The 18,376-nt window shown below is 52.7% G+C and overlaps 1 protein-coding gene across 1 annotated transcript in view; it reads left to right on the top strand.

The window, feature by feature from the left end:
- The window catches only part of TRABD2B (TraB domain containing 2B), a 206,182-nt gene extending 193,290 nt beyond the window's left edge, over positions 1-12,892 (top strand). Inside the window, exon 7 of the mRNA XM_016151337.2 lies at positions 8,250-12,892. Coding sequence (XP_016006823.2) covers positions 8,250-8,469 — 220 coding nt within the window. The 3' untranslated portion in view covers positions 8,470-12,892. The remainder of the gene's footprint in view (positions 1-8,249) is intronic.
- Positions 12,893-18,376: the final 5,484 nt, after the last annotated feature.

The following is an 18,376-nucleotide window of genomic DNA, read 5'->3' as shown; positions in this document are numbered from 1 at the left end:
ACCTCAGGCCTGGCTTGTTCCCATTCACAGAGGATCTTCCCGTTTACCCTTTAGGGATTATAGAGCACACTCGCACCTGACTCTTCTTTTTTATTCTCCAAATGAGAGTAGGTACAGTCTTCTCCATTTTAAAGACGAGGAGATAGAAGCTTCCTTCAGATGCAGTGGACAGAAGTCTGCTTTGCCCTTAGTTTCCTGGGATGCACTTGGTATGCAAAGCAGGCTTCCTGTGTCCCATGAGCCAGAAGGTAAGAGCAAGAGAAAATAGAACAGCCTGGCTATATCAGAAGACTGTGAGCTCCCTGTGCCTGGAAGGCCTGAGTGGCCAACACCCTGGCAGGGAGGCTGCAGTGGGGATCCCGCTATTCAAGAGAAAGATGGCAGGTGATGCTCGATACCCTAGTGCTGTGGGCTCGGTCTCAGCAGGGGGTGGGAATTCGTGATAAACCTTGTTGAAAATGGGCAGGTACAGAAATCGTCCCACTGTACCGGTACCTCCTCATCTTCCACGTGCGTTTCTCCCACCACCCTGTGTCACCCCTCCAAAGCCCGTACTGTAACTTGAATGCCATCTTCCAATCTCTGCCTGCAGTCTTAGCACAAAGCAATTTCTCTAGATCCCCCTTGTTAGCAAGAATCTCTGTACTTGGTGAACGGCATCACCAGAGCACCTAGGATGTCCCAGGGAGTGACCATCAGTGAAGGGCAGAGTCCTACCCACCACGGGAGCCCAGCCCTGGACATCACATGCAGCAGTGGATCCTTGGAGACTCGAGGTCTCCATCTGGACCCTGAAGATGATCATCCAGGATTTCCTTAGCATCCCCAGAAAGAATCGCTTTGGGCACTTGTTAAATAAATTCCCAGGCCCCTGCAGGTGTCAAGTCACAAGATCTGCGGTGGGGCCTGGGGAGCCACGTGTTACATGACTCTTCTGAGCAGCTTTGGGAAACACAGACCTGCATTTCAAACGTTGAACCAAGGCCTGGGGCAAGGGATTTTTTTCCAGGTCCATGCAGAAATCAGGGCCTGCCCCCTGCGCTTGTCACTGCATGATCCTCCTATAGCTAGGTCTCTGCGTCATCGATAAAAAGTTGACGTAGTCCATCCCACTCTCTTAAAGTGCAGGATGTGCATCATCTTAAAAAGACTTCCAGGAAGCAAGAGTCGAGTCCATTGCTCCTTCGGCTGTGTTGGCCCCTGACTTGGGTTCCTGATAAATGTACTTCTGTAGAGCCTGTGCCAGCCCAGCCTGCCCCGGGTGGAGGCACTGCCGCAGCTGTATTGGCTGTGACACATTTGGCTCCCGTGCCCAGCATGAGTCGCCCCTTTCAAACCTGGAGCTAGGGCATAGAGTTACAAAGCCACTTCCTTCAGCCCTGGGGAGTGCCGACAGGCTGCCCAGGAGGGGCTGGCAGCCCATGAACTGCTCTGATCAGGGGGGTTGCTCAGGGCCCTCATCAACCCACCTGGCTGCCAAGAGACCTGGCCAGTGGCAGGTCAAGCCCACGGGGTGACAGGAGTCCGGGCTGTCAGCTCCAACAACAGACCCCCCAGCCCCTAACCATGGTCTGAAAGGTAAATTTGGGCAAATGACTCCAAAACAGTTTCCTTTTTACAACATGTAGCTCTGAAACACAGAGCCTGGTTTCAGGAGAAGAAAATGGCTTTTCTTTGGCAAGAAGGAACCCTTCTTGGTCCCAACAGGTAAATTGTGGTTGGATACCTCTCCCATCTGGTTGGGTTGGAGAAGGAAGTTTCCACCAACAGGCAGACTATTTGTTAAAATTTTCCCCACCACTTCCTAAGAAAGCATGTCCTGAGCACCATGAGAGGCTGCGGGGCACAGCTTCTGTCACTCCCAGGTCTCGCCCCATCCTCTTTGGGTTCCCAAGTTTCCAATTCTCTCTGGAGGGACCCTGGGGCCCAATTGTAGCCCTGCGAATCAAACCATGTTTTCTTGGAGCTTTAATTTCGTTCAAAGTTTTCTCATTTTCTTCCCCCTAAGTCCCACTGGAGTCACCCCTTCCTCTCCACGTCCTCTTCCTAGCTCATCTTCCAGCTGGGATCGTGCAGCCGGGCCCTGACGGGACCCCTGGCCCTAGCATGTCATCCCTCCTCAGCTCGAGATTCTCTGTGGCTCCGCTCAACCACCCGGTTAACTTCCGGCAGTTCTGCCCCGGTACCGTGGCTGTTGCTTCCTCTCCCTCCTCACTCACTGCTTTTCCTACCCTGGGATGCTTCGGGCCCCGTCCTTGCCAGGCTTTGTGCCAAGTCCACCTTTGTACTTGCCCCTCTCTCTGCTGGGCCGGGTCCTGGTGGGCATTTGTTGAGCTCCTGCTCTGTGCAACCACGTCGCCGGTCCTAACAGGAGTCCTGGAAGTAGGCCTTGTTTAACAAACGAGGAAACTGAGGCTCAGGGAGGTCGGGTAACTTGGCCAAGACCGCGCAGCAAGTCAGGTGTGGAGTCAGAACCCACAGCCAGGTCTGTCTAGTGCGAAGGGTCAGAATTGCCCACCCACCACTCAAGCGCCCCTGCCGCCCTCACCTAGGAGGCGTCTTCTTCATCCTCACCCCGCCGAGGCCTCCCTTCTTGCCCCACTTTCCCTGCTCTCCCCTCCCCTGCGTTCCTGCGGCCACCTGTGGGTGTCCTGTCCCGGCACAGTCACACAGACTACAATTTCTCGCTTATGTTTCTAGGGTAGAAGCCCCTGGGGGACCAGATCTGGGTCGGACTTCTGCAGATCCCTGGAGGCCTTACTGAGGGTTTGTTGAGAGAGAGAGAAGGAGGGAGAGAGCCGGGGTGGAGGCTGCAAGTGCCTGGCCAGGACACCACCTGGAGCAGGCTGGCCTTCCCTCGCCCCTCATTACCCGAGGTATAAACACACGGGAGGAAGTTTAGAGAAGCAGCAGCCCGTGGCGGGATGATTTATGGACCCATGGAAAGCGCCAAGCCTGTGTCCACAGATGGCTGGCTGCACAGTGGCAGCAGAGTGCTCCCAGGAACCCTCGCATCTGAGAGCCAGGAGGGGGCAGCGGGGCGCAGACCCTTCCCACGCTGACGGTGAGCAGGGTACCGCCCCCGATGCGGTAGGACCTATGACAATCCTCGGTTTCTCCTTTTGTGGAGTTGGGGCCTTGACTGGTCTCTGAAGGTCATGCCAGCTTTGTTGTCCTCCGAGTCCACAGATGGAGTGGGGGGTGAGGATTGGATAAACAGGGGAACAGAATCCTAGGCTACCAGGATTAGAAGGACAGTCATGACAAGGCAGGTGCAGGGAAGAGCTAGGCAAGGCCGGAAGCAAGGCACAGAGTGGGGCATCGGTATGTGATGGACGCAGAGCCTTACAGATGCCACCACTCAGGGACGGGGCTGCAGGACACACATATCCGGGGGGTCATTGCCTTCTGGCCCTCAGTTTCCCCCGAAGTTTGAACAGGTGACCAGAACCCCTTCAGAGTTCCAGCCCCTGGGCTCCTGGGCTGGCTCTGCACCCCTATTGCCAGCCTCCCCTTACCGCCCCAAGACAAGATTCTCCAGCAGTAAGGTCTCTCTTAGCACAGCCAGGCCTTCTTCCTGGTCTGCGGTGGCCAGCATCTCTGCAGGAGGCCAGGACTCCATCTGATTAGAGATAGAAGATGCCCCATGAGAAATGGGAAGCAAGATCCTTCAGTGAATAAAAGCACAAACAGATTCAGGCAAAATGGGATCCAAATCCCCGCCTCTCCTCTTACCTGCTTTGAGGCTTAGAGGGTAAATGAGATGGTGCTTGTAAAGTGGTAAGCCGACATCAGACCACTGGTGACACTCAGTAACTGTTGTCTCCAGTGTTGGCGGCCAGACTGTGAGTCTTTGACTCAGATTTGGTATAAGATGCCCTCCCGCCACCCCACCCACCCCACATCGGGAGCTGCTCACGGGCCTTCAGCACCTCTTAGGCTCACAGCCTTAAATGGGCCACTGGGTGGGCACTGCAAAATTCCCCCACCCCGTTTAACAGGAGTCGCATGCCAGATGCTCCGCCCTGTGTTAAGTGTGGGCGGGAACGAGAGCAGGAAGAATCTCAGGTCATGGCCGAGCAGGTACATCTGTCCGCTACAGTGCAGCTAAAAGAGTCCTGAACCCATGGTCAGTCTGCCTGTGCCTGCAAAGAAATCCAGCCAGCAAGGGCGGGAGGGTCCAGGGCCCTGGAGGTCGGAAGCGACCTGGAGGCTGAGGGAAACGCAGGCACTTCCAGCAGAGAAGACCACGTGACTGAAGGCGTGGAGGCTGGTATGAGCCTTAGATACCAGGACACTGAGCTGCAGACAAATCTGTCATGTGAGATCTCTGCCTGCATCTGACACGCTTGGCCCAGAGAGGCCCACTCTGGAACCGCGGTGAGGTCTCCTCCAGTAGGATCAAATCGAGAGCTCAAGGCCCCGTCACCTAGACTCTCCAGGCTTCATCTCCCCTTTGTCTCCTCAGAGCTCCCTCAGGAAGCCACCGAGGACACAGCCCAGCAGCCCCTTGTGTTGCCAAGAAAGCCACACCCCAAGACTCCCAGAGCCCAGCCCTGGATGGCTCCTAGAGACCTTCTCATGATGAGATTGACACTCCACTCCAGAAAGCCCTATGGAGGGGTCTCAGGGGACAGGCAGCTGACTCTGTCTCAGGCACCAGCCCTGTGCTTTATACTTTGGGCTTTTACCTAAGATCTCACTTCTGGCTTCTGCTGCTAGAAAACATGTTTAAATCCATGGGTTAGTCCTGCTCCTTCAATGTACACATGGGAAAACTGAGACCTAGAGGACAGGACTTGCCCAAAGTCATGAAGGAGCATAGGGCAGGCTAGAACAAGGCTTCTGCTCTCCCCGCGGGCAGAGGGGCCCTTCCCCACGTGAGGGGCTCTGTCGGCTCAAAGCAGACTTGGCCCCTTGGTGCCAGCCGTCTGCAGAGCCTGGGAACACTCAGAGTGTTTGGTTTGGCTTCGAGGCCACTTTGCCATGAGACAATTTTCCCAGCATGGGTCGAGGTTGGGGAGGGGGGCACTGGGGGGATCTGGACTGGGGGACTAAGCTTTGTGAGCAGTGTAGGTAAGGAGGCAGGGCATTTAGAGAGGCTCTCTGCCCCCCCCCCACCGCCCCCAATTCCCTGGGATTCTTTCCAAGCAATAAACTCAACTCAGGCTCCAAGGGTGGGGAGCGTGCATCTTTGGTTTTCAAAGTGTAAAAGCAAATGCCTTCAGGCGCCTTTCGAGACATAGTTTTCATAACTCTTACTTGGTCTTCCTTCTGACGGCGGCAAGGCTGGCTACAGCCAGGCTGGGCCCCCACTCTGGGTACCACAAGTGCCACCCCAGCCTCTTCTCCTGGAGCCAGCCCTCCTAATCTCCTCACTGTTCAGGCTGAAAGGATGGGGCAGCAGCTGGTCGGAACATTCATGGACTTATGTGTTGTGCGTAGGGGTGCAGGGTGGGGTCTTTTCATTAGAAAAGAAAGGGAGGAAAGGGGCTGAGGTAGTGACCCTTCTGGGTAGAGGTTTGCGAGTTCTCGGCAGGAAGCAGCACACTTCACCCTGTGCCCTCCATCACCCACCTACTCGTCTGCACAGTTAGGACAACACCCAGGCCAGGCCGAGCTGGAGAGCCAGACACAGATTCGACATCTGCGTCCTAACCTCCTTCAGGCTCTGCTTCCTCATCTTGGAAATGGGAATGATAATAGATGGCAGATGCGTAGCATCAAGCACAGTGTCTGCCTGCACACAGAAAGCACTCCATAAATGGGAGATGTTATTAGTGGGGGAAACAGAGATGCAAACATATTAATTAGGAGGCTAAAAATAGCCAACACCATGCAGCATTTCTGGTGTGCCTGGCACCATTGTAAGCACTTTACAGAAACCCATCCAAACCCCATGTGCACAGCTAGGTGCCTGTGACATTATATGATCAGTGAGAATTGTATAAGGTTTTATGGGAGCCTGAACTGTCCCAGAGGTCATTGGGGGATGGAAGACAAAGAGGTCTCTAGGCGAGGAGACATTGAGTCAGCATTCAAAGGTGAGTAGGAAACTGGCCACAGGACATTAGATGTGACTGAAAAGAGTAGTGTGTGCTTGAAGAGCCAGGAAAGGTGAAGTCAGCCAGCCCCAGACTGTGACAGGTCTCTGGTGGCCTGAAGCATGGTATGAGAGGCATAACAGGCCAAATTTTGTGGGTTGTAAAGGGCATTCAAAGCCACCCGGGCTGTCCCCTCCCCTCCCATTCCAAACACATACTCTGTTCAGGGACATCTTCTCTCTGTCCCCTATACATGATCAGAGTTGGCTCCCTCCTCTCTTGATAGGTCCTCTAGGAGTTTCTAAAGATGGAAGAGTACAGACTCCGGGTTCAGAGCAAAGACTTGGCAGGTTCATGTGGTCTGAACATGACCAGGAGTAGGGTAGAGAGGGAGAGACGGGGCCAGGAGTGAGCATCTTTCCTTGACTGAAGGCATCTGGACCCCTACTTTCCAGAACAGAGATCCCAGACCACATGGAGGCTGTACTTGGTGACTCTGAGCTCCCCTGCTCCCCCACCTCCCAGGCTGAGGCTAAACCAGACGGTGTCAGATGGTAGTGAGGCTGGGCTATGGGAGTGATGATGGCAGATCTCACCCTGGTGATAAGAGTCAATTATTTGGGGACCTGATGCCCAGTTCATGGAAACTCAGGCCCAAGTGAGCTGGGGGACTCCCATATGGCCCAGGGAGTGAGCAGCCTGTTGGGGAGGGAGGGCAATCCTGGAAATGGGAACAGTGTCCCCATTCAGCAACTACTAGTGAGCCCCTACTGCGTGCCCTCTGTTGTGTGTCCTGGAGCAAGTTATTTAATCCCTATGTGCCTCAGTTTCTTCAAAATTAAAATGAGAGTAATAGTGGTTTCTGCCTCATAGTATTGTCTTGAGTTTTAGAAGTTAATACATGCTAAATGCCTCGCACAGAACTGGCACAGGGCCCTACTCTGCAAGTACTTCTCCAGCCTGCTGGGAGCATCCTCAGCCATACGCAAGCTAAACTCGCTGTCTTCAGAGCTGGCTGTGGGGTTACCTCCTCCGAGAAGGCTTCCTGGCCCTGCACTGGGCCAGGGCTCCTCTGTAGTCCCCCTGCCCCTGGGTTTCCCCTCCCATCCTTGCCCTGCTGGTGTGATGGGGCTTGCTGGGTCCTCTGTCTGCATCTCCATCTGCCTGCCACCACTCAGGGCTCCACGAGGTTCATGGGCCCATAGCTTCTGGGGCCCAGCTCTTCCTGTGGCCTCTCTTTGTTGTGTCTCTGTCGGTGTCCCCTCCCTTCCCCAGTCCCTGTCTCTTAGTTCATCATTTCCTGTCTATGTCCAGGACTCGAGCCGGTGACCTGGCCCTACACCCTGCCTGGCCGCTGTCTGCTCTCCACTTCCACATGCCACCAAGTGCTGGCCTCAGCCTGCCAATTCCTTCTGCACTTAATCTCTTTTGCGTTCTCTCTGTCTCACTCTTTCTGTCTCTCTCTCCCTCCCTCTCTTTCACATACTTTCTTGAGCCAAGATCCTTACCCAGTACCTCCAAAACTGGATTCTGTTTTTACAAGTTCATGAAGGACTGCACCTTTAACTAAAGCTCTCTGCGGTGATGCAAAGCGAGACCAGCCCCAGGGCTCCTGCCCCACGGAGGTGCTGCCCCCTCTTTCCCTTGACCTGGTCACCAGGTAGCATCTCTGAGCCTCAGTCTTCTCACCTGATGAAAGGGGGTGATGAGTACCCTTGCGAAGGATTTGTTTCGAGGACCAATGTGACTCTCCAGAAGTGGTGGCTGGGATAACCAGCCCGGGGTGGGGGGATGATTGTGTTTTATTTTCTGTTTGTTTCAGGCAGGGGAGAAGAGAGCAGCAAAAGGCCAGGGTATCTGTGTACATGGGTGTGGAAGCTTATAGCCCCACCTGTAAGCCAGATCACCCCCTCTTTGATTCTTTCTGCCTGGGACCCAGTTATCTCGAGTGGTCACACTTGAAGCCTGTGGTCCCCAGTGCCTAGCCCACTCCCTGAGCCGGCCGGGTAAGTGCAGCCTCAGAAGCTCAGCTCGCTGGCTGTACAGCTCTGGGCTGCTCACTTTCCCCGTCTGAGCCCCTTGTTTTCTTCTCTATTTTATGAAAAACAATAATAAATCCGGTAAAGCCAGTTCTGAATTCTAAGGCCACAGCCCACGATGGGACTACTGAGCGGTCACTCCGTTTCATGTGTTTTCTCCTTCCAGCACCACCGCCTCGCCACCCCCGCTGCCCTTCCAGCCCACACATAGCTCCGGGACAGCCAGGCCCCCTCTCCAGCCCTCCGACCAGCTGCAGCAGCAGGAAGAGCCAGGGCCAGCCAGCAGCTCAGTGCCCGCCCGCTCACAGCCGGCCCTGGGCCTCCTCCCCACCGTCGCTGCCAGCATCGCAGCCCCCTTCCTGCTGCACACCCTCGGGCCCTCCTGACCTCGACTGTCCCATGCAGAGAAGCCAGAGAAGCCAGAGAAACCTTAGGAGGGTCTTCGGCCACAGCCCACTGTCCCTGCTGCCACCTCCAGTGGTTCCTGACCCCCCACGGGCAGTCCAGACGGGATCTGTGAGAATACTAGAGCTTTATTGTACCCGAGTTACATCTTCTTTTTTGTAGAAGGATCTTAATTTCCCATAGTGCTATGGGGCTCTTTTGTAAAATACGTGTCCATATTAAAAAAGAAAAATGTATTTATTCTACCCATAAAACTATTTTTATGTGGCCTATGTTAATAACCCCTTAATTAGCCCCAACGCCAACCCAGGAGGTGAACCCAGGTTGTCAGGACAGCTTTGACCTCATGCAGACTGTGGCTTTGAACTGGCTTGCTCCTGGATCAGCGGAAGCCTCCAGTGTCTGGGTTTGGCTTCTCCCACTGTGGAAACCTCAGAGGGATGGGCAGGCAGACAGGCTTAGCTTTCGTGAAGCTAGATTTGGGAGCCAGAGATGTGAACGCTGACGGTCCTTCCCTCCCCTGGATGCATCCTAGGGCTGGGACGATACTTTCTGAAAAAGAATGCTGCTATTTTGAAACCCTAGGTGTCTGTGAACGGGGCCTCCAGAGCTCTTGGTAAGTGTTTCAACCAAAGCACTGGGGTAGGGGAGGGATGTTGGTGCTGAGGGAGGTGGTCCCCCAGCCCCATGTGCCTGACGATTAAACTGAGATCCAAAGAGAGGAAGGTGGTTGCCCAAGGTCACAAAGCAAATGGGAGAATCAGGATGTGAATCCAGACCTCTCTCTTCCAATAGCATTAATCCAGCTTGGGTTACAGGAGAAGCTACTGAAGTCACAGCCAAATGGAATGAGCTAGACCGAAGGACAGGAGTAGGCACAGAAGGGCGATTTTAGAGACAGGGGCTCGAGGAGTCATATGGTAATGATAATCAGAGTGAGAGTTACCATTTGTCCTAAGCCTGCAGCGTGACAGGTATTTTGCACGTTCACTTTATCACTGATCTTCACTGTAGTTCTGTGAGATGCGATTACCCCCATTTCACAGATGAGCCCCCAAAGAAGTAAAGGAACTTGCTCAAGGTCACCAGCCAAAACATGGCCGCAGACCAATGTGATTCAAAATCGATGCTCATCTCCTGGACCATATTCTCTCATGCTCCTTTTGCACAGGGAAGCTCCGAGGGAGGCGGGTCTCACCAAATGGGCCAGCGCTAGCTTCTTACTCCAGCCAAAGAGACTGTTTGGCCACAGTTACTCATTTTGGTCGCTCTGGCTTAAGAGCATTTTGAGCATGCCACATGTTCCATGCCCCAATTTGTCTTATCTTGGAGCCAATGAGAGGCTTTCCTGCTAAATCAGAGGCTGCAGAGTTGGGGAGGGCTGTGGGGAACCCAGGGAAGCAGACAGCCACATGGGTGCACATTAGCCACTGAGACTCAGAGAAACTAACCTAGCTCCTTTTAACCCCCAAGGTAAAAGCCAAGAAGGTAGAGGACCCAATTTGGCTGCCTTCTTGTCCTGAACCCTCATTGGGCTAACAGCTTATCACTTACAGGGTCCTGCAACCCAAGAGCAGAAAGAACTCCCATTTGACAGTTAGTAATAACTGTAAGAATAGTAATAACACCCAGAGAGGGGAGGCATTTGCCCAAGACTACACAGCTGGGTGTCTGCTGACTTACAGACCAGTTCTCTCCAGCGTCACTGCACCATGGCCTCTCTGGCAGGCCTGGTAGTGGCTGTTTAACCCCAGAGCCATCGTGCCCAGCTGGGCAGCTGTCTCCCTTCTGAGATGGTAGAATTCAGGACAGCTCACTGGATGGTCACATGTCCCACTGGCATCTTGGCAGGCAGCTGAATTCTTTTCAGCTCAGCCCTGCATGAATATGTTTGAGCTTGAGACCTGGAAGGAGCCCTGAGGGTCCAGCCAGCCTCATGGGCACCATACTGTAAACTGAACTTGACCCCAGCCATGGCTGGAGTCAGTTTATCCTTGGCAAAAATGTGACTTCCTATTTCTGAGCAGGAAGGGGCTTAGCTGACTTATAAAGCAGGCTCAGAAGGCCTGGGGGACATCAAACACATCGTGCAGAGCACTATTTGGATGAGATAAGTGTAAAGGAATTAGAAACACACAGGCCAGATTTCCCTCTGTTCTGGGCAAAGTGTGGCATGTGATGTATTGAGATGGAACTTGAGGTTAATTAAAGATGAAGCATTTGGGTAAACAGTCCAGGCACCTGACTGCGTGCCCAGATCTGTGCCAGGCACAGGGCCAAAGAGGTAAATTAATGCAGTGTGTGATTATCGAGCACATGCAGTGCCAGGCTCCTTGTTGGGCCCGAATCTAGCCACCTTTCCTAACCTGGAGGAACTCATCGTTGAGATGGACAAGCGGTAATGTCCTAGGTTCCAAGAAGGAACTTAGAAGTTATCCTGTCCAGGCCCCTGGCCCAGCAGATTCAGCCCTAGTCTTCCCCAGATCCCTCCTCTGGGAAGATTGGGGAATTCCAGACTCTCCCTCACCAAGTGTTTAAAGAAAGATGGATGGACCACCTGGTTAAGAGGGCATGTGCGGACAGGACGGCCAGAACCAATGTGGGTCAGACATCTGCAACCTAAGTTCACTGATCCCTGAGGACTCCCCACTGGCCAGGGTTTGAAGTGAACTGAACTTGCTGACTAATGTTTCAGAAGACCTGAAGCACATATAAAGAAATCTGCATGACTGGGACACGCGAATTCTCTCATCTTGGGCCAGGGAGCCACCATTCCATCAGCAGCCACTCACACGCTTGGAAATGATTTATCTACCACCGCTGACATTTTGTCTAGCACCTTCTATGTGCTCAGTCTCATAAAAAACCCCCATTGCTCTGACAGCACCACGCACATATCTGAGGGTTTTCATATTTGATCATGAGGCAGGCAGAGAAGATGGATGGACTGACATCCAGCAAGTTAAGTGACCTGCCTAAGGTTAGGCAGCATGTTAGTGGTGGCCCTAGGTCCCCTGTCAAGAAACCTGACCGAATGACTAAAAAGCTTTCTGGGGTTGGTCAGCATAGCTATGCCAGGCTGCCCTGACACACCAGTGTATGAGCCAGGCTGCAGGGAGCTGCAGAGGGCCACTCTGAGATGCAAAGATCTGGAGTCTCAGAAGCATGGAAACTTGTGCTGACTGGCAAGTTTGCCTTTGCATTGGGATGCCATTAGCAGATTTTCATCACACCGAATCCTCTGTCATCTACTTCCTGGCCCCAGCCAGACTTGGGCAAACCTAAAGGCTCAGGATTCTCGTCCCACCTGCCCAGTTTCCATCCTGGTGCCATCGTCACAACAGAGTTCAAGTTAAGGTCTTCTGCCAGAAGGAAAGCATGTGAAAAACACAATGAAGAGAAGTTCTACCGGGAATTGCAGCTTTGATGGTATCCTGTGTGGCTGAGAACACAATTAAAGCTGATAGTGTTTCAGTGACTATGGGATAAGAACTTAAGTCCTCAGCCTGGCGTTCTTGACTTTCCGTGATCTGGCTCTGCTGACCTTGCCAGCCATATCTCTCATCTCTCCCGCTCTGTGCCTGACCAGATTGAATCATATTTGTCATTTCTAGAACATACTGCTTCCTAAGCCTGGAAACCCCCTTCTTTTATCTTCACCTGCTCATCCTTTGAGGATTGCTCAGATGGCATCTCCTCCAGGAAGCCCTCTATGATTCCTTTGTGCTTTTTAACACCATCCCAACACCTGCTGAACAATGCTGAGACTGTCTAATTGCGTATCTGCTCTCCTATTGGACTGTGAGCACCTTGTTGGCGAGGATCATGTGAATTCATCTTTGTATCTTCATCTGACACAACAATGGCACTCAGTAGATGTGTAGAAAGGGAAGGAGAAAGAAAGAAATGAAAGAAGGAAAGGAGAGAGGCAGACCTTAGCTCTGTTGGTGGGATACTCTCTACAGCCAAAGCTGTCCAAGGATAGACAGGTGCCCCTGCAGGTAGTGAGTTTCCTGTCAAGTGAGGTGTGTCAGGCAGTAGGCCCGCTGGCTGGAGATACAGTAGAGAGTTGAAGTCTTGGCAAGGGACTGGGGTAGATGACATCGAGGGTCCTTCCTGGCTCCATAATGCTCAGGTTCTTTGAACATTGTTATTTTTCCAAAAATGCATCTAAGCAGCCAAGAAAATCACCCAGGCTGGCTGTCTGAACCAATAAGGTTCAGGAATCAGTCCAGCCTCACAGCCCCATTCCTCAACAGCCCAGCCGGGCCTGACGTGAATTGGCAGGCTTGCTGGCTGCCCTGTGGCAGGGGGACTTCTGGGCCGAGGGGGAGGGCTGGACTGGAACCCAGGCCCCTGGCCCCGGCATGAAGCTCCTTGCCTCCCTAACCCCCAACCCTGGGGGAGGGAGTCATGAGAACCAACTGAGCTCTACCTGGCCCTTTCCCGGGAGCATCGGCACACCCTCAGCTCCCCCCACCCTTTCACTAACTATGGCTCTTCCCTTCCAGAGATGCTTTGGACATTCCTTCACTTTGCTAAGTGACCTTGGGCAAGTCCCTGCCCCTCTCTGAGCCTCCATTTCCTCATCTGTCAAATGGAGACCTTGTTTCCTGCCTGGGCTGTTCTGGGAGATAAGCAAATGCCATGTGCAATCTTGGGGTTCTCTGACGGTGAGGCACCACCGCTTCCCAGGCTCAGTGCTTGGTTTTCTTCCAAGGACCTGCAGGCTGCCATGGGATTGAGAGCACATGGCAGGCAGGAAAGGTGACAGCGTAGCACCCCTCAGAGGGTCCTTCCATCCCAAGTCCCGTTAGGGGGAAAGTGGGCTTTGAATGGGACCCGAGTCTAAGAAGTTTCTGGTGGGGCTCTCAGACATCTTGGGCCCCCAGTGGCTGGGGCATCAGGGACTGACTGTTGGCCAAAGGAGGTTCTAGCCCAAAACAGAATAAGCCAGAGCCCTTGTCCCATTTCTGGGCCTCAAAGAGATTGCAGAAGGTCCTGACCTCACTCTCACTGTGTGACACAAGCGTCAGATCTTAATGTATTTGAAAGGTATTCATGATGCTGTTCTTTCAATCACCTCTTCCCCTCACCTCTGTGAATTATCATGAAGAGTTCTTTAAGAATATAATAGAAGACAAAGAAAGATGCTATTAATGTTATTTTGCCAAAAATATTTTTGTAGCATAATATATTAATAAAAGACATTATAAATCCAACAGGATGGAGTCTCTTTGTGCTGACGGCTTCCTTCCTCCTGCCAGAGAACATTTGGGGAAATTGCCTTTGTTGGGAGGGCCAAGACCTGAGGCAGTGGCGTGGAGAAACTGGGATAAGCCCATTTTCCATGTAAAAACTTGGGCTGGTTCTGGGAGGGTAGTTTGGTTCAATGGCTCAAGAGGCCTCATGCCAAGTAGGGTCCAGATATTTCTCTCCAGCCAGAATGAGCTGTCCGCAGCCTCCGGTGGGAGTTGCTCACCTGAGTAACAAACCTCAAGCCTGGGTTTACCCTCTGGACCTCCCTTTCTTTCACTCCCTCACTCTCCAAGACCTACTGATTCTTTTTTATTCATCTCCCCTCCTCGCTCCAGCCCCACTGCTTTAGCCCAGCCCAGACCACTTCACCGTCCTCTGATCCACTACCACCTCCAGCAGTGTCCCATCTCCTCTCTGCAGCCTAAGTGAGTGCTATAAACCACAAAAATGACCATGTATCTCCTCTACTTTTAAAGCACTAGTGAGGGGGCCACCAGCATCTCTGAGAAGCCCAATAGCGGTTACCATCCATGGGACTTGGGCGCAGAGGAATCCTTGAGATGTTTGGAGTGGGAGAGGTCTCTGTGTTCTGAAACCCCATAGCTTTCACCAGAGGCAAGTCACTGGCCATGGTTAGTGAGTTCTAGCTGGCTTCTACTAAGAGTAATGTAGGCTGCAAGTGGTGGGCCCACCTCTCTCAGAGAAAGGTAATAATGCAACTGGAAGCTAACATTTATTGAGCATTTATTATGTACCAGACAATGCTCTAAGCATCATTTCATTCTCACATGTACTCTTGCTATTGTTATTTTATAGATAAAGTAACTGAGACCCAAGCAGGTTAAGGGACTTGACCAGATCACACGGCTTGTAAATACCGCAGCCAAGAATGGAATCTAAGTAGTCAAACTTCAAACCTATTACTTAACTTTAACTCAGTTACGCTGTGCTGTCATGTGTGGGCTGCGGCCTGTAAGGTGGGCAGGGAAGCGTCTGCATCCCCGTTTCACAGGCCAGGTTGGCGAGGTCAGGACCCATCCGAGGCCAAATGCGGCGAGCCTCTCCCACGTCCTGGAGCCTGCCCAGACTTTCGTTTCACCCACCAACTCCAGACGGGGTTGTAGGAAAACCCAGCCATGACAGTTTTAGGGTTGACATCAATGGTGTGTGGATTCCTGCTGTGGCCTGTGACGCCTGTCTCCTCTGCCCCTCCCGCAACAGCTGCTCTCAGGAAAGAAGACTCTTCTCATCCACCTGCCAGGAAGCTGAGTGGGAGAGTGAGCTCTGGACCTTCTATAGGGTACCTAGTCCTCAGTTCAAGTGCCTCCTGGCAAAGAAGCTATGGCCCAGGAAAGGGGTCCCAGATATGATTGAATGGGTCGCTCAGGGACCAGAGACTCCTCAGAGCCCTTGACACACTGCTGTCCACGTGGAACCAGGTGGCAGGAGGGGAAAGTGTTTGTACCTCCATACCTTGGGTGTCTGCATGTCCTACCGGGGAACCCTGGCCTACCCCTCCCACCTTGAGCTGGCTCCTGCTGAAGTGCTTATCTGGGGAGAAACCAGATGCCCCATCCAACATTATTAGACCATTAGATTCAGGAATACCCCATCTCACCCCCAAATCTCTATGGAGCCACCCCTGATAGGAGGCTTCTCTGTGTAGCTACAAGGCTCAGAGCTAGGCCCATCGGGGAACTTCCAGGGAGGTGAGGAAGGGCTTCCCAAAACCAGAACATGTCGCTGAGGAGGTAGTGAGTTCTCCAATACAGGAGATGAGTGACAGATGAATTCTCGTTGGAGAAAGAATGTCGTCCCCAGGGCAGAGGCTGGCCGTCTCTATCTCCCTGTCTTGTCTCTCAGTTAATCTCTCATGGCTCTGTGCCCTCAGTCCCTTTCCATCCTTCTATGTCCTCTGAGGCCTCTCCCTGCCACCACTGAACATTTAGGAGCCTAGAGTTCTACCCTTCGGAGGCAGCACCATCAATGTCCTGCAGCAGATGGCCCCCCACAATGAGGACCATGGGCCCTGAGATCCAGCCCCGGCTCTGTGTGGCCTTGGGTGAGCTCTGCCCCTCTCTGAACCTCAGTCTCCTTATTTGCATGAAAAGAGATGAAACGAATTGTATTCATGAAAATTTATTTGAAAAAGAGCAGAGTCTTTGTGTGGAAGACCGCCCCTATGGGGGCTTGAGGTAGGAAGAAAAGCCACCTTCTTCGATTTCAGAGGAGGTGGAGGATAGACATTCTTTATGACCAGGGGGAGGAATTTTGTCATTTGAAAAAGAGGGCAAGAGAAAGAAAGAATCAAGAGAATGAAAGAAGAGAAGTGAGAAGCTAGGAAGATGGAGAGAAGCTGAGGGAGATGGGAACAACGCCTGCTCGGTGGGGAGAAAACCTGCAGATAATAGTCATTTTCTTGGCGGCTGTGAGAGGCCTAACTCCATCTACTCAGCCAATTGCCAGTAAATATCCACTGCTCAGGAAGATTTGGGACAGGGGACAACCATGGGAGAGGCTGATTTTCATGGCCAACTTGATGAGGGGTGAAGCGGAGGGTTTGAGTTCAGCAATAGGGAGCAGGAGGCTGAGAAGATCACAGTAGCTTAAGTCCAAGAGGGTCATGACTCTGGGAGGGCTTGGAACCCAGCCACAGAGCTGGGTGTCCAGGATGATCTTAATCAGGTGTGTTGGAGCGGGAATGCCTTGGCTACATCTGATCTGCCAGTGGACAGAGAACAAGCTTAGTAGGCCTGCCAGCCTTGGGCATCATGAGCTAAGGGAGCTCCAGAGCTCACTGAGTCTGCAGGAAGCCCTCCCACCTTGTCATTACCTTCCGGGGCTGTCACAGCAGAAGAAACACACTGGCCTGGCTGGGCCAGCCTGGGTGGGGCGAGGGTGGGGGGCCTCCAGCTGCTGCTCACAGCAGCCAGCAAGCCAGCCAGACTGGGCTGGCCACTGTTACAGCATCATAAAAAGAAATTATTTTCAGAAAATATTCATAAAACTCTGTTTTATGTCAGTTCTGGGCTTGCGAAACAGTTCCTGTATTTTCTTTTTTAGTATTTTCCATTTCTTCCTCCCTGATCAGTCACAAAAAATGGAATGATAAAATTTCCAACCTGAAGACACAAGCCCCCAGGCAAGGCTTGGCGATTCCCAGGCTTCCTGGAAGGTCACTTCCTAGTTTTCGCCACCTCCTCTTCCCTGAGACTCTGGAAGGGTGGGAGGGGCTGAGCAGGACAGTAACCCAGGGGTTGGGGAGAGGAATGCAGGAAGAGATAGGTGGAAGAGAAAGAAAAATATACAGAAAGATGGAATGAGATCCAGAGAAAAAGAGAGGGATCAACAGAAAGACAAAAACAGAGCGAGAGACAGAGACAGATAGTGCTGGGAAAAGATAAAGAGGAGAATGAAAGAGAGTAGTTGGAAGAAGTCTGGCTGGAGAGAAAGAAAAACAGATGAGAGAGGGTCAAGGTGGAAGGACAGGACGGAGTAGAGTCGGAACGCAGCAGGGTCTGTCAAGAGCAAGAAGGCCCCAGTGTGGATTCACGAAGCGGGCTTGGCCTGGAACAAGGAGCCAAGGTGGATGGGCCCCTAGGGACAGCTCCTGGGAGCAAGCACTCTCCTTCTGGTGGAACGTGAAAACACAAATTGCTTCCAAGGCCTGCCTGGCTCCCAAAATTCAGTAGAGCAGCCCCTTACCCTTCATCCCTGCCCTGCCCCACCAAAGGTTCTCCAGGCCCAGCCAGGGTCATAGACTGGTGGTCAGGGGGCCTGGGGCTTCACCCTTACCTTGCTCCCAAGAAGTCCTTTCCCTCTCTCAGCCTCATTTTCCTCATCTCTATAATGGGGATAATAAAAATACTTCTGGTACATGTTGCAATAAGGTTTTATTGAGATAGCAAATGTAAAACTGCCTTGGAAACCAAAGCCCAACACACATGTTAGCAGTTATTGCACAGGCAGAGGGTCGTGAAACAGCCACGTGGCTGGAGGCCTGCGAATGTTGCAGCATGGTGGAGCTCGGGCTTCAAGGCCAGGGCGATCCAGCCGGAGTGGCGAGCCGGGGCAGGTCGGGACCGCTTTGCTGTGCACATGTAGAAGTTGGTTACTTATCAGAAAGGCAATGGGAGCCCCTGAGGTCAACTGTGTGACCCCGAGCACATCACTCAGTTTTCTGTTTCTCAGTCGCCTTAGGATTAAATGAGTTTACTCATGTATGGTCTGAGATCAATGTCCACAGCATAGAACTCAGAGTATGCCGGCACTATGGTATCTGATGGATCTGTGATTTTACAAATCATCCTGGCTGCCCTGTGGAGGGCCTGGAGGAGCATTAGGGGTGGGTGGACCCTGGACTAGGACAGAAAAGGAGGAGGTGCTGAAGAGGGGTGAGGCTGGCTCAAGGGAGCCACGTGACAGACTGTGCTGAGACTGGTCCTTAACCTAAGCTCTCAGGAGAGGTGAGGGTGGAGGAGATGTGCCTACTGTCGCAAGAATCTGAATAGTGTGTCCTTGGGGACATAACTGAGGAGATCTAACTGGCTTGGACCTAGAAAGTGCAGGGAAGGTTGCGGCAGGAGGCTGAACTCTGGTGGTGGGCTGAGGTCAGGTGTGAGGGTTGTG

This window comes from Rousettus aegyptiacus, unplaced genomic scaffold, assembly GCF_014176215.1.
Source record: "Rousettus aegyptiacus isolate mRouAeg1 unplaced genomic scaffold, mRouAeg1.p scaffold_m13_p_1, whole genome shotgun sequence".
In the NCBI taxonomy this organism is placed as follows: Eukaryota; Metazoa; Chordata; class Mammalia; order Chiroptera; family Pteropodidae; genus Rousettus; species Rousettus aegyptiacus.
This window is presented reverse-complemented; position numbering and strand designations above follow the sequence as displayed.